At 37.8% G+C, this 13,156-nt stretch overlaps 1 protein-coding gene across 9 annotated transcripts in view; it reads left to right on the forward strand.

Annotated features, from left to right (window-relative positions):
• Positions 1-13,156, forward strand: part of ZNF451 (zinc finger protein 451) — a 79,519-nt gene that overhangs the window by 8,582 nt on the left and 57,781 nt on the right. The window contains exon 4 of one of the 9 annotated variants that reach the window (XM_070586349.1): positions 486-10,912. The exons of the other annotated variants lie outside the window; for them this stretch is intronic. Within the exon in view, the coding sequence (XP_070442450.1) occupies positions 486-1,982 (1,497 nt within the window). The 3' untranslated portion in view covers positions 1,983-10,912. Of the gene's footprint in view, positions 1-485; positions 10,913-13,156 lie in introns of those variants that run through there. 9 annotated transcript variants of the gene reach the window in all.

Below are 13,156 nucleotides of genomic sequence, written 5' to 3' on the forward strand. Positions count from 1 at the left end.
GGCTTAGAAGTGATTCTGCAATTGGGGACTTTCAGAAATTATTTTTCTTCTCATTAGAACTTTCCCTAAGTTCTCTCTGCCATTGTTAGCTTCTACTTGTTGACTTACGTACGTTGAATGAGATTTTTCTTTAATTGTTATCACCAGTATTCTCACCACTTCTTTTTATCCTAGCATGGGACCAAGCAGCAGGCTAGGGTGGTACCATTTGAACTAGGCTTGTTTTTACTCTCTCTTTTTTCATAGACAGAGTGCCAGATTAATGCCAGTAGTTGATATTGGGCCTTTGGGGTTGTGAAGCTTGTGGATTTGACTTCTGTGATCCCCATGCTGACCTATAGTGGATTGCATCTTTCATTGTTAATTATTATAATTTTAAAAATTGAGTTCTACTTACTGGACATGCATCTCTGCACTTGAAAGTTAACATATTAAAAGCGTATTTTTTTTCTTCCTTGGTTTTCTTGTTCATGTGGATAACCCAGAGAATGCCTGAGTCTAAGGTGCCATCCTCTGAGAATCATCGCCCAGAAATGTGCTCTAGCTGCAATGTTCCTCTTCCCATTGGAGACAGCAGCTCCTTCTCTGGGAGTTGCACCAGCAGTCCACAAAGGATAGTTTCTCAGTCTTCTCCTGTTGAGAACCCATTGGAGAACGAGAAAAATGATCAAAATAATTCATATATTAAGATCTCTGAGACAGAGACACTTAAACCATCACAAAATTATCAGACTCTGTCTTCATCTCCACTTCTGGTCCCCCAAGAATCTCTTGCCTCTTCAGAGGTCAAGGGGGATTTACCTATAGAGTTGTCTTCAGCTTCACAGCATGGACAGGATGCCATCCTTTATCTCCAGACACAAGTGGCTGAGATGTCCCGAGTAATACGTGATCTGCAGTCCAGAAGCTGTTTTAGATTTCATCATTCTAGGTCAAGTGAGAACTCCTCAGTTCCTTGGGACATCTCCACCTCAAGAGAAGAAAATTTATCCACAGTTGAAGAAGAAGCTGACTGCAAATCCCCCTCAACTGATGACAAGGGGCAGCCAGCTGACCCCAGTCAGTCTAGTTTTACAGGTCTTTTGAAGAGAATGGAGCAAAGAGGTGTTATAAAGAGAGTAACGTTACAATCTGAAGCAGAATCGTGTGAAGGGAAAGCTGATTATGTGACCTCTAAGAAACGTTTGGTTCCTCCATTGCATCCTCTTCTGAGAATTGCCACCACTGAGGTTTTTAAAGACCCTGCTGATTGCCATCCTTCTTCCTTCATGGGACACAGGGTATATCCTGTGGCCAGGGATACCTCTCCTTTCCAACCAAATCCGCCAGCTGAGGGCCCCATTGTAGAAGCATTAGAGCACAGCAAAAGAGGAAGTACAACATCTCCTCTAGATTCTACCTCAAAAGAAATGGAGGTCATGGGTTGTAGATTCTACCACGCTGCTTCCATTGCAGCCCGAGCTGCTAGCTACATGGCCTATATGACTCAATATCAGCGTAAACTCTGGGAAGACATGGAGGATCTGGTCCATGACCCAGAGTTTGATCGTGGAAAAGCAAGATGTATAATATCTGATGGTATGGATGCGGGCCTTTGGCAGCTTTGCACTACTAGGGACATCATGGACTCTGTAGTCAGAGTTATGGCCATGGCAATAGACTACAGAAGGCAAGCCTGGCTCCGACTTACATCTCTCACTAAAAAAACCCAGGAGAAGATCTCACACCTGCCCTTTGATGGTACTTCTCTCTTTGGACAAGATGTGAATGCTATTGTTGCAGAAGAAAACAGTGTAAAAGAAAATGACTATAAAGACCACAACAAATACTATAACCAACATCGATACTTTTATACTCATGATCAGAAAGCACATTATCACAATAGAGGATACTCCAAAGGGGATTGGTACAAACCCCGAAACCACCCCTATAGATATAGAAAAAAGGGAGAATCTCCAGAACGCCATGGGTACAAGAATTAATAACCTGTCCATGTTCAGCAGTATAGCCATCTAAGATACTATTTTACTTGCTCCTCCCCACTCAAACAGGATCTACAGGTAGGAGGTCACCTCAAAAACTGAATGCAAGTCTGGAATTATCACAGCTGACATTTGAATTCTGGACTTTTGGAATGAAGTATATAATAAAGAGACTCATGCGTTATTGGGCAAATGAACAGTAGAGACTGTAATCTAAGTAGGGTTGGACAAAGATTCACCCATTATTTCTGGTCCAAAATACGTCCAGAGGAAGGTACTCAGGAATCTGAATCCTCTTGTGAGTAAAGAAAAATATAAAGATTTTTTTCCTCAGGAAAATATTACTTGTAAACTGAGGACCAGGAGATTTTGGATCTGGAAATAACCTGCTACTAAATCTCTGTTTACTAATGCCAGAGGCAAATCCTTCGTTATTAGGTCATCAGTGCTTCCTTGTTCAGGCTTCAGCTTGTCAGATCTTCACAAAATGATAAATCTGTTATCTCCTTGTGTCAGGATAATCAACTCACCAAGAGTACATACCACTTTCAAGCTCTGTGAGACTTCAAAATCAACCATGAAGCTGTGTGTCAAGAACTGGAATTCAAATTAAATTTTGCCAAATCCAGTTTGCCTCCAGTGGGATGTCTAGATGTCACAGGTCTACTGTGGACGCCAGCTGGAAAAAGACTTTCCTACCTGTAATATCACTGTAGAAGTTTTCACAGTGACTATCTTCATCCAGACTGATGGCTCCATACCATCACCACTTAAAGCTACATTTGAGAGAATTCTTTGTTGTCATGACTCCCTAGTCTTTGACCTATCAAGCTCTCATGTATCAAGAAGCTGTGAGACCCACTCATGGTGTTCTCTCAGGATAATCTGGGCCTTTCACCAAGATGATGATCTTAAACAAACCTACCTTCTAAACAGTTAGCTTTTTTGAGCTTGATAATTCATCACACTCTAAATACAAAAAAGATATGCACATTAGTGCCCTGGAAATAAAGGATGTTATTCACACTATCCAGGCATGCAAATCTGAACTCTTAAAAGAGCAAGAATTCCAAACATGCCTGACAATCTGGTCCTCTTATTGTAATAAAGAGGGTTGCCGTCAATCTAGATGTTATTGAGTAATCCTGAAGATTTAGAGTATAATTGTGGATATAGTAAAGAGAACATCTCACACAGTTCTGTTTCTAGATATCTGTTTAAATGATGATATCCGTTAATGATTTCTTGAATGTCTGAAATCAAGACTTCAGTGACATGTTCTTGGTTTATTGCTCTCTTAATCCAGTCAGACTCTTAGCAAGAGAGAACTACTTATCTTTTTGCTCCCAATTGGTTCCATTAATAGTTCTCTACCATTCTAGAACTGACAGCAGATACCTCAATAACAATGCCCCACAGTATCTTTTTAATCTCAAGGCAGTGGCTGTATGGTATACCAGGCCTTAGATACTTGCCTTTGCAGCATGGCTTCAGAAATGGAGAAAATGTCAAGTTTGAGGGGTCTGAATATGTCACCTAGTATTATTTGCTTGGCAGCCAAAAAAAATTTTTTTTATCTACAGACTTATAATTTTGTAACTTCTTGGTTTGTCAGACATCTGCATTTTTCTAATCTGCTTGATCAAAGTATTTTGGGTCTACTGTTAGTGGAATATAACACTTTTAGGGTTCATGTGGTTTCTAGTTCTTGCCATAGTTCTTACACAGTGGTAATTGACATTTTCTCTGGAGCTCCACTTTTTAATAGTTTATTGGAACCTCATTCCCCCTCTGCATCATAACCGTATTCAGCACCCTTTTTATCTACTTTTCTTCCTCTCCCTGTTTGTGCTATAGAGGTTGAAGATGCAAATATCCCTACTTAGAAGTTACTTTATTTTGTCAGGTAATTTCAGGGTACTGTGTTGGTCCTGTTTGTAGATTGAGCCTAAACTACAGTCTTGATAGAGGACATTATCTTTCAAATTTGGCCAAGTCATATCTAGAGTTAACGTTTACCTTTATTTTTCTGTATTTTCCATAAAGTTTTATTTCTGCTTTTTTAGGTCCATCGCAGTGCTCTAGAAACTGTCTTTTCAAATTGAACTCTAAAAGAACATTGATTATCTGAAAGGAAACAAGGGCCTAAGAAATCATACAAAGATTTTTATAGTTCATGATGTGTATGACACCAGTCAAGCAGTCTCGTGTCCTTGACATGGCACTGTGTTTCTTCTGTGAGAGGACTGGCCACTGGGGAACTCAGTGGAGAGACCATCTTGGAACCGTTCTGTAAGGTTCTGCACAAGGTGTTCCCAAATAGCTAAGGCTACTTCAGACTGCTCCCACTTTTCCGTTTCTCCCCTTTCCTTCCCTGAATTAGATACTGGGTCACAACCTGATAGTTTTTGAGGTACTCTTATTTTCCAAAAACCAAACCAAAATAAATGTTGCGTGAAGATATGATGCTCTGAAATTGCTTTGGCACTTCCACTTAACGTGCTCCTTTTTAGTTTTTTAATTTTTGAGTTGTTAAAAAAAGATGTAACATAAATTTACCATCTTAACACTTTTTAAGGGTACGGTTCAGTAGAGTTAACTGTATTTATATTGTTTTGTAGCTCCTCCCTTAAGTATTTGTAAAACAGCATTACTGTTCTCTTCCTCTTGTGTTATTCCTGTTGCTCAGTAATAAAGACAGTAACATTGCTTTACCACTCTCTAATTGATATGCCCAGGCATCTCTAGAGAATTTTCCTTTAAGTAAAAAGGTATTAAATCATTGAATTGGTGATCAAGTAGGTAAATTCTGAAGGGATTTGGCAGTTGAGTAGGGATAGGGGCAGAATGCCATAGAGTGGGAACAGTTTTTAGCTGTAGATTAGTCTCTTGACTGCAGAAGAAACAGTATCCTTAACCTGTTTGTTTATTCTTATTTTGAAGTCTTTCTCTGGCATACTTGAATGATGATGGTGTTATAAAACTGAAAATGGGGACTTGGTCTAGGGAGACAACCTCTACCATATGGATAGCATGTGGGACTCATAATTAGTCAAATAATAAGTTTTTATATTGTGCCTGTCATGTGCAGAGCCTGTGACAGAATTCTCCATTAGGCCAACCTCTAATGTTTAAATACCTATAGGTTTTCTTGAAGGCCTTGGAATAATCGCAAGTTTAGGTATTCTCAAAAGGGACGCGTCTAGTGATCCTTTTTCTTCACAGTGTTATTTCTTGACTAGACAAAATGTATGTGGAGACAACATGATTTCTTGTAGTTACTGTGTACAGAGAAATACTGTTTTCATTGTTAAATGAAGTGCCTTTTAAAATTTCATATAATTGTTTAAAACTTAACATTTTGATGTCTTGATGTGTTGCTGGTGATATTTATGTGAATTCTGTACAGTGATTTTTAATCTTGTAGTTTATTCATCTGTACAATTGCACTATCTAAATGTACTCTCCTTCTGAATGTTCATTTGTTTTCTTTATAGCACTGTTGATCCATTTCAGAAGGTTGTAGAGTATGCCCCTCCCCTTTTATTTAAATAACTTCACAGTACTTTTTACCTGTTAGTGATTGGCTCAGTTTTTTGGGCATTAAGGCAGCTTTGTTTTCTATCTCTAGGTTCTGGGTTTTCTGATTGAGTCATTTGTCTCATAATCTAACCTTGTTCTTGACTATGGTAACACAGCTTAAATTTGATAGGTGGATATGTTTACTTGGTAAGAAGAAACAAGGATATTAGGAAAAAGCAGTAAATTTGCTGACACTTTATCTTTTTTTTATTTTTTTGGACTGTGTGACAGCTTAACAGTGTAATTGCATTTAAATTTTTTTTCTTAATTTTTTTACTGTGTGGCAGCTTCTTTATCATTTATTTCCATTTATTTACTTAGTCCTCGAAATGATATTTTGAGGGGAGCATAAACTCTTTCAGGCTACTTGGATACAATTTAGTATGTTCCATTAGTACTATACTAATAATTTACTGAATGATACCTAAGTGACCTGGTTGATAATGTCCTTAAGGGCCCAATACATCCAGGATAACCTCTCAGGTACTGTAAACAAGGAGGTTGGAATAGACACAGTCCAGAATCCCTTCTAGTGTAAAATTGGATACAGAGCTAAATGACATGGATGAGCAAAGTTAAATGCCACATTCAGTATTCTTGAGGATATAATTAATTGGGATTCTGGTGAAGGTCAGAAATTACGGATTAGATCTTTGTAGACATAGTTTAAAGACTGCAATAACTGGAAAACTTTTTTTTTTAATGTGAGGCATAGTTTTTTGCCCCATACTTGCACTGTTCAGGTTCCCTTTTGAAATTTTACTGTTCTTTACTTAATAATTTTCATATCTGTGTGCATCTTATGCATGTCATTCAGTTAGCCAGATCCGTTCTATGTAGTGTTTCATTAGTGGGTACACAAACTTATCAGTGAACTGATGATGATCACTATATTGAATGCAAATCTTTTAGTTGTTTTTCTAGATAAATGAATTTTGTAAGCCATTGAAATATTTTATGGAATTCCCCTTCCTGGATGAATGATGAGAATATTGTTTTATTAAATCTTTTTTCTCTTATTAATTAGTGGGATGATATTTTTGTACTACTTTGTCTTTTCATTTGCTTGATTTTACAGTAATCAAACCTTTTTTATAGTAGTGTTTGGTACCATTGAGATATCTTATTACTGGAAATTATGTTTGCTTCCAGTGGGATGTATCTGGAAGTGGTCACAGTCCCACCGTGTCCTTTTGATGTTAGCATATAAGTTATTTCATTCTTTGTATTGATCTTTTCTTCCCCTTTATGTAACGCCTCTTTCTAGAAGGATGTTTGATCTTCCCTTAATCTCTTTGATGTAGATTATATTTTTTATTCTACCAGTATATACTAGCCAGGATTTTGATATGGCTTTGTATTTGTATATTTAAATACAAGGCCTTCAGCGTTATTGTAAGAGATTTTCCAGTTTTCTCTTATAATGTTTTCTTTTTAAAAAAAGTAGCCAGTCCAGTCTCTGAAACTATTCCCTGGCTATTGAACTTTCATCAATTTTTAATGTGTTCCTGTTAAATGATAGTAGTATTTTGTCATTTCTGCATATTCTTCACACGTGTGTTATTACGTATAGTTTATGGTCAGTTGCATCTTTTCTCTCACAAAATTTTAACCCCATCACCATGCATTTATAGTACAGCTCTGACATATACTGTATCTTAAAAGTTAACCAGTTTTCTCTTGTCTTAAGAGCTTTACTGGGTTTGTTCAGGTAACTATATTTCAAACGGTCTTTGGGATTTTCTGATGCCTTGTCAAGAATTCAACAAGAGTTCTCAGGTTGTCTGTACTTTCTTTTAGGATTTTGGAGATCTCTCAAGTTGCATTGAGTTTTCTAATATTCCTGAATTATATTCCTTGGTAGGAGTAACAGTCAATGCTTTATATCTGGCAATATTTTAAAAAAATTCTCCTTTGATGCTTCAAGTGTTGTTACGAGTTCCATTGGTAGTCCCTTTATAAGGCTAATGGTCATATGCTATTTTTTTCCCATGAGCTATCATATGCTGTCTCTTTCTTTATCCGTAAGAGTGGTTCTATCACAGCATTTAATTTTAAAGGCTACAGTTAGACCTCTTGCTAACTCCTACTTTTGTCTGTGATGGCTATGTTTCACACTACCTTGAGTATAATGTAGTGATGTGCTAAAATAACTATCATTTTGGTGGTCCTTTCATACCACTTTTGTTTAGTGAGGCAACAATGATGTGGATGATGGAAAAAAACATTTTCCAACTCACTAAACACAGTTTCAAACTGTCAGTTCCATTTTTTACAACATTTAATTACATTAAGCTTCCTTTTGTTAGGTGTGTCACCTATTCCCTTCTACCTGGGGTGGAATATAGTTCATTTGTAATTAGTCTCAGATTTTTAGCACAGAGTTGCATGTGTGTTGGTCTTTATTTAATGGCTTATAGCAGTTCCTATTTTCTTTGAGTTTTGGCAAAAACATATTTTGACAGGTCTTGGAAGCGCCTTGATAGCCTTGAGCCTAATTGTCATTTTCCTGCCTGGGAAAGAAGTAGAAGAGAGAACTTTTTATGGAGCTTGTGTTTTCTAGGCCCTGTGCTAGTTGCAGGATGCTATTGAAGCAGAAATTCACCCTTATTTTGCAGATAAGGAAATGAAAGTTATCATTAAACACCTTGCTCAAGTGGTGGAACTGAGCTTTGAATATAGACTCTATTCTTATTTTGCAGATGAAGAAATGAAACTTATCGTTAAGCAACTTGCTCAAGTGGTGGAACTGAGCTTTGAATATAGACTATTGTTCCATAATTTCAATTCAGCATTGTACTAGGCTGTCTCCATGTGTTTTTCAAGGCCCTGCTCAAGTGTTACCTCTCTGGTAACCTAATTTGATATATACTAATCTTTTTCTTTCCTGAACTTTGTGTTTATGGCTGTAGTCTCATCCCTTAATACTTGATGTCTTATTCTAATTCATGGTTATTTCACTTGTCAGATCAGAAACCATAACCTCTTGTTCTCCCATTGAGGTATTACTGTACTAAACTAGGATTATTCTTGATGCATAGTCATTGGCTTCTATTTCATATATTGCTTATTTGTATTCCATTCATTTTGAGCACTGATCATTTTAGTCATGGTTCTTATTGCTTGTTTCTTCTTTGTTCTACCTTTTTTGTTTGTTATATCCATTTTGTTTCAGATATACACTTACATTTCTTCTTGCTGGCATCTTGAGGATATTGGCTTGATGAAAGGAGGGTGGGATGATGCAAAGCACATGGTATTTGAATTCCAAAGACCTTGATCTGAGTATTAGCAAGTCACTTATTCTCTGAGCCTCAGTTTTCCTACTTTGAAATGAGGTAATGCCCAGAAGTACTTTGAAAACTTGAAAGCCCAGTATAGACTTCCTTTCTTTTGTAGTTGTGCTGTTTCTGTCCATATTCGTAGATTTCTTAAAACTGGGGGATGGTATTGGATGTAAATACAGATACACTTTAAGATGTATTTAAAAGCATGTGATAGTTCATTTCATGTCATCAGATGATCTTCCCCTTTTTTTTTTTTTTTAAGGCTGAGCCATTTAGCTATACTGTAAGCCCAATAATGGACTAAGTAATTGAAAGACATATTTAAAAATAGTCTGTTTTCTCAAGTACAAGCTAAGAAATGCTCATAATAAACAGTAAAAAAAAGGGAATGTAGAATGAAGAGCTAGGATGTGTAGGTATGTGTATACAATTTTTAATGGATGGTAGTTTGTCATTTTGTGTCTGTGTTGGAAAGGATAATCTTTTCATTTGTCACACATCTTTTTCAATACCTGCTATGTGCAGGCAGGCACTGAGCAAGGTCTGGGGATACTGGGAGTTAATATGAGTTAGTATATTCTCTTATGAAGAGAGAGAAATACCAATACGACGTAATTGTCTTGTTTAGAGAAATGGCTGTGATTAGATTGGGACAAAAGAGAAGGCCATCTAGAGGGGTCAAGGAAGCTTTTCTTCCTTACCAGATACTTGAGCTGAGATTTGGAGCATGATTAGAGAAGAGTTCGTTGGACTAGTGGAGAAAGAGGAGCCAGGCATTCAGGTGAAGGAATCAGTGTGTGTAAAGGTGAGGGGAACGTTGTGTTTCTGATTTCAGAATTGTGAGGAACAGCCTTTATGGGAACTGAATTGGAGGAGATTGAGCTGAGGACAAAGGATAAATTACCCATGAAAAGGTATTGGTTCTTACCTATTCAAAGCGTACTAAGTTTGTATAAGGTTGTAGAGGTAGTCTGTCTAGGGATTGGTTTGTACCATAGTCCACTAATGGTACCATAGTCCACTAATGGTACCATAGTCCACTGTTGGACATCTGGAGCAATTCTTTCTCTTCCCTGAACTGAGCCAAAGGAGGGCTGTCAGTTGGTTCACCTCTAGCCCCAGGAACAGCTCAGGCAATGAAAAAGAACTGAGGCACTGGTAAAGAACAACTTTGAAGATGAACAGGATGATGTCACTGAAGTGGAATGTGACATCCCATTGTGGATATATAGTTCCATACTTTGAGACCAGCACTGGCAGTGTCCTCAGTATAGCTAAGTATCTAGATGTGCCTGATTTCCCTGTGTATTGGCTTAAAGATAATTTGAGGGTGCACATGGGAGAAATGAAGTTATTTCTAAAAATGTTGCTTCGTTGGAGTTTGGAGTTGTATTGAAGAAGGACCTGTGAACCTTGTGCCAGTGATAGCTCCAGCAGTACCCAAAACACTTCTCAACTTTCTGTTTGTTTTTTCTCTGGTTTGAGTTTCTTCCCTTGCTGTTGCCTCTTTTGCCTTTTCTCTCTCCATAATTCATCCTTTTTCTTTCTGTGCCACAGGTAGAGCACTGGCACTCAGGGTTAAAAAGTTGTAACTCCCCTTTGCTTTGTCGTAACTTCAAATTCAGAGATACTTAAAAATTCTCTTAGGTTGCATAATAATCATTATTATTTTTGGTCCTGTACTGAAGCAGAATCAAAGTTGTTCTTAGGAGGGGATTTTTATAAATATGGATATTGTCAATTTTCCCGAGGACAATACAGGAAGACTCTTATTTAATAGGTTTGGTGGTACTAGCCTTCTTAACTGAGTAAAGTACTTTACAGAATGGCGTATATCTGTATGTATGTTTTTAAGTTTGTTCAGATAAAGCAGATGTTTTGTGTACTTTGTATTTGTAAACAATAACTAGTTGGGGGTGGGAAGGAGATTGCTTTGTACAAAAGGGTTGTTTCCTGGTTCCAAAGCTTTGCTGCTGGAGATGGTAAATAAATATTGTACTGCTTTGCTGTGTTTATCTTTTCTGCTCCATCTGTATTTGAATATAAAATTCTTGAGAAAAATTGTTCCTTTTCAAAATGTTATTTGGGGTGTGATTTGAGTTATAAGCTGGGCAGAGGGACATCTGGCAAACAGAGCTCCTGGGAGTGCAAACTTCAGACCAAACTGTGGACCAAAGCTTTCGGAAAGGCAGTAATAAGCAGGCTTTGAAATTTGAGTTTGTGAAGTAGTGCAATTGTTTCAGAATTTTTTTTTTTAAGATTTTTTATTTTTTCCTTTTCCTCCCCAAAGCGCCCCCCGTACATAGTTGTATATTCTTCGTTGTGGGTTCTTCTAGTTGTGGTATGTGGGACACTGCCTCAGCGTGGTTTGATGAGCAGTGCCATGTCCGCACCCACGATTCGAACCAACAAAACGCTGGGCCGCCTGCAGCGGAGTGCTCAAACTTAACCACTCGGCCACGGGGCCAGCCCCTGTTTCAGGATTTTTAAGTGCACTGGTCAGATGGATAATATGATGATTCGCAAAAGTAATTCATTCCACTCTTGCAATTTGTTGCTCCTTTGAGCTTTCTTTGGACTTGGGATCACTTTTGTTTTTAGTGCTGTTGAGTTGATTCTGACTCCCAGTACAGCAGAGTGGAACCCTGCCTGGTCTTTTTGCACCATCCTCCACCTTCCAGTGCTGTATCCGACAATGCTCCCCTGCTGTTCATAGGGTTTTCATGACCAGATTTTTCAGAAGTCGGTCAAGTCTGTCAGCTCTGCTGAAACCTGTCCACCATGGGGGACCCTGCTGGTATTTGAAATACCTGTGGCAGAGCTTTTCAGCATCACAGCAACACGCAGATGCCACAGTATGACAACTGACAGGTGGTGTGGTTCACTGACTGGGAAACGAGCCTGGGCTATGGTGGTGAGAGTGCTGGATCTTAACCACCAGGTGTGGTGATGCCTTACCTAGGGGATGAAGATGATGGAGGGAAAAGTCATCCTCCAATTGGTGCCCCTCTGCCTAATCAGTGCCAACTGACATTCAGGAAGATAGAACAACAATAAAGAAACCTCTGCCTTGACTTGTTCTATCTGTATCCCCTCTCCCTATTCTTCACCCTCCCACCTCCTACAAATTTTCTTTCCTTACTACTGGCTTTTTTAGTAGTCAAAACTGCATTTGTTGAGTGAGATAGATTAAGTTCACATACTCTGCTTCTGCAGCCGGGTTTGTTGGTTTGGATCTGGGCACAAACCTATACACTGCCCCTCAAGCCATGCTGAGGTGGTGTTGCACATACAAAATAGAGGAAGACTGGCACGGATTTTAGCTCAGGGCCAATCTTCCTTACGAAAATAAAAGTTAAATACAATTTACTTGTAGATTATGTTCCCTCTAGATACAAAATTTCCATCTATGTGAAGGATAGATGTTAAACTTTTATTTTTATAAGGCATAAATTAGTGATTTAAACCAAATTCATTACATTCCCAAAAGATTGAGCTTGTCAATACTTTTTGTTTTTATACAGTCTTGTTCATTAATAGTTGAAATTTCATTAACAATTTAATTGCATATACTGATTGTAAAAATATTAGGAAATAGAGATAAGGAAAAACTCCAGACAGAACTATTGTTAACATTTTAATTTATAGCCTTCTAGGTTTTACTCATTAAAAAGCAGGATCATTTTCACTTAAAAACAAATATAAGTGATAGGGAAAAAAGACATTGAAATATATACAGATTACAGCTTCATTGATTACTGGGATTTTATGCCATGTTGTCATTAGTTTGCCTATTTAATGATTTTGTGTGCTTTATTTTACAGTTCACATCAGCAGTATTAGAAATTTTAATAGTTTCCAGGAAAGCTTTGTTAGCTCATTAAACTTGATTAGTAAATGAAAGTATTAATTTGGTGAAAGTTTTGTCTAAACAGTGGAATTCTCATTGGATGTGACTTCTCATCACAATTGTGAGTTCATTATAAGCACTGATTTCAAGTTCAGCTGAACTTATTTCAAGTTTGAAGTGGGTATTGGTCTGTAGCAAAAAGAGAAAAGTCAAGACGGTGCAGCTAGTTTTTTGAACAAGGCTAAATTTGTTCAATATGAGCCTGCTAAGGGAAACTTAAAAGTGTTAACTTGAGATTGGGTCTTACTCTTCCTTTTTTTTTTTTCCCCTTGTTTTTAAAGATTGGCACCTGCGCTAACATCTATTGCCAATCTTGGGGGGTTTGTTTGTTTTTTGAGGAAGATTAGCCCTGAGCTAACATCTGCCACCAATCCTCCTCTTTTTGCTGAGGAAGC

Source organism: Equus przewalskii, chromosome 19, assembly GCF_037783145.1.
Source record: "Equus przewalskii isolate Varuska chromosome 19, EquPr2, whole genome shotgun sequence".
Lineage (NCBI taxonomy): Eukaryota > Metazoa > Chordata > Mammalia > Perissodactyla > Equidae > Equus > Equus przewalskii.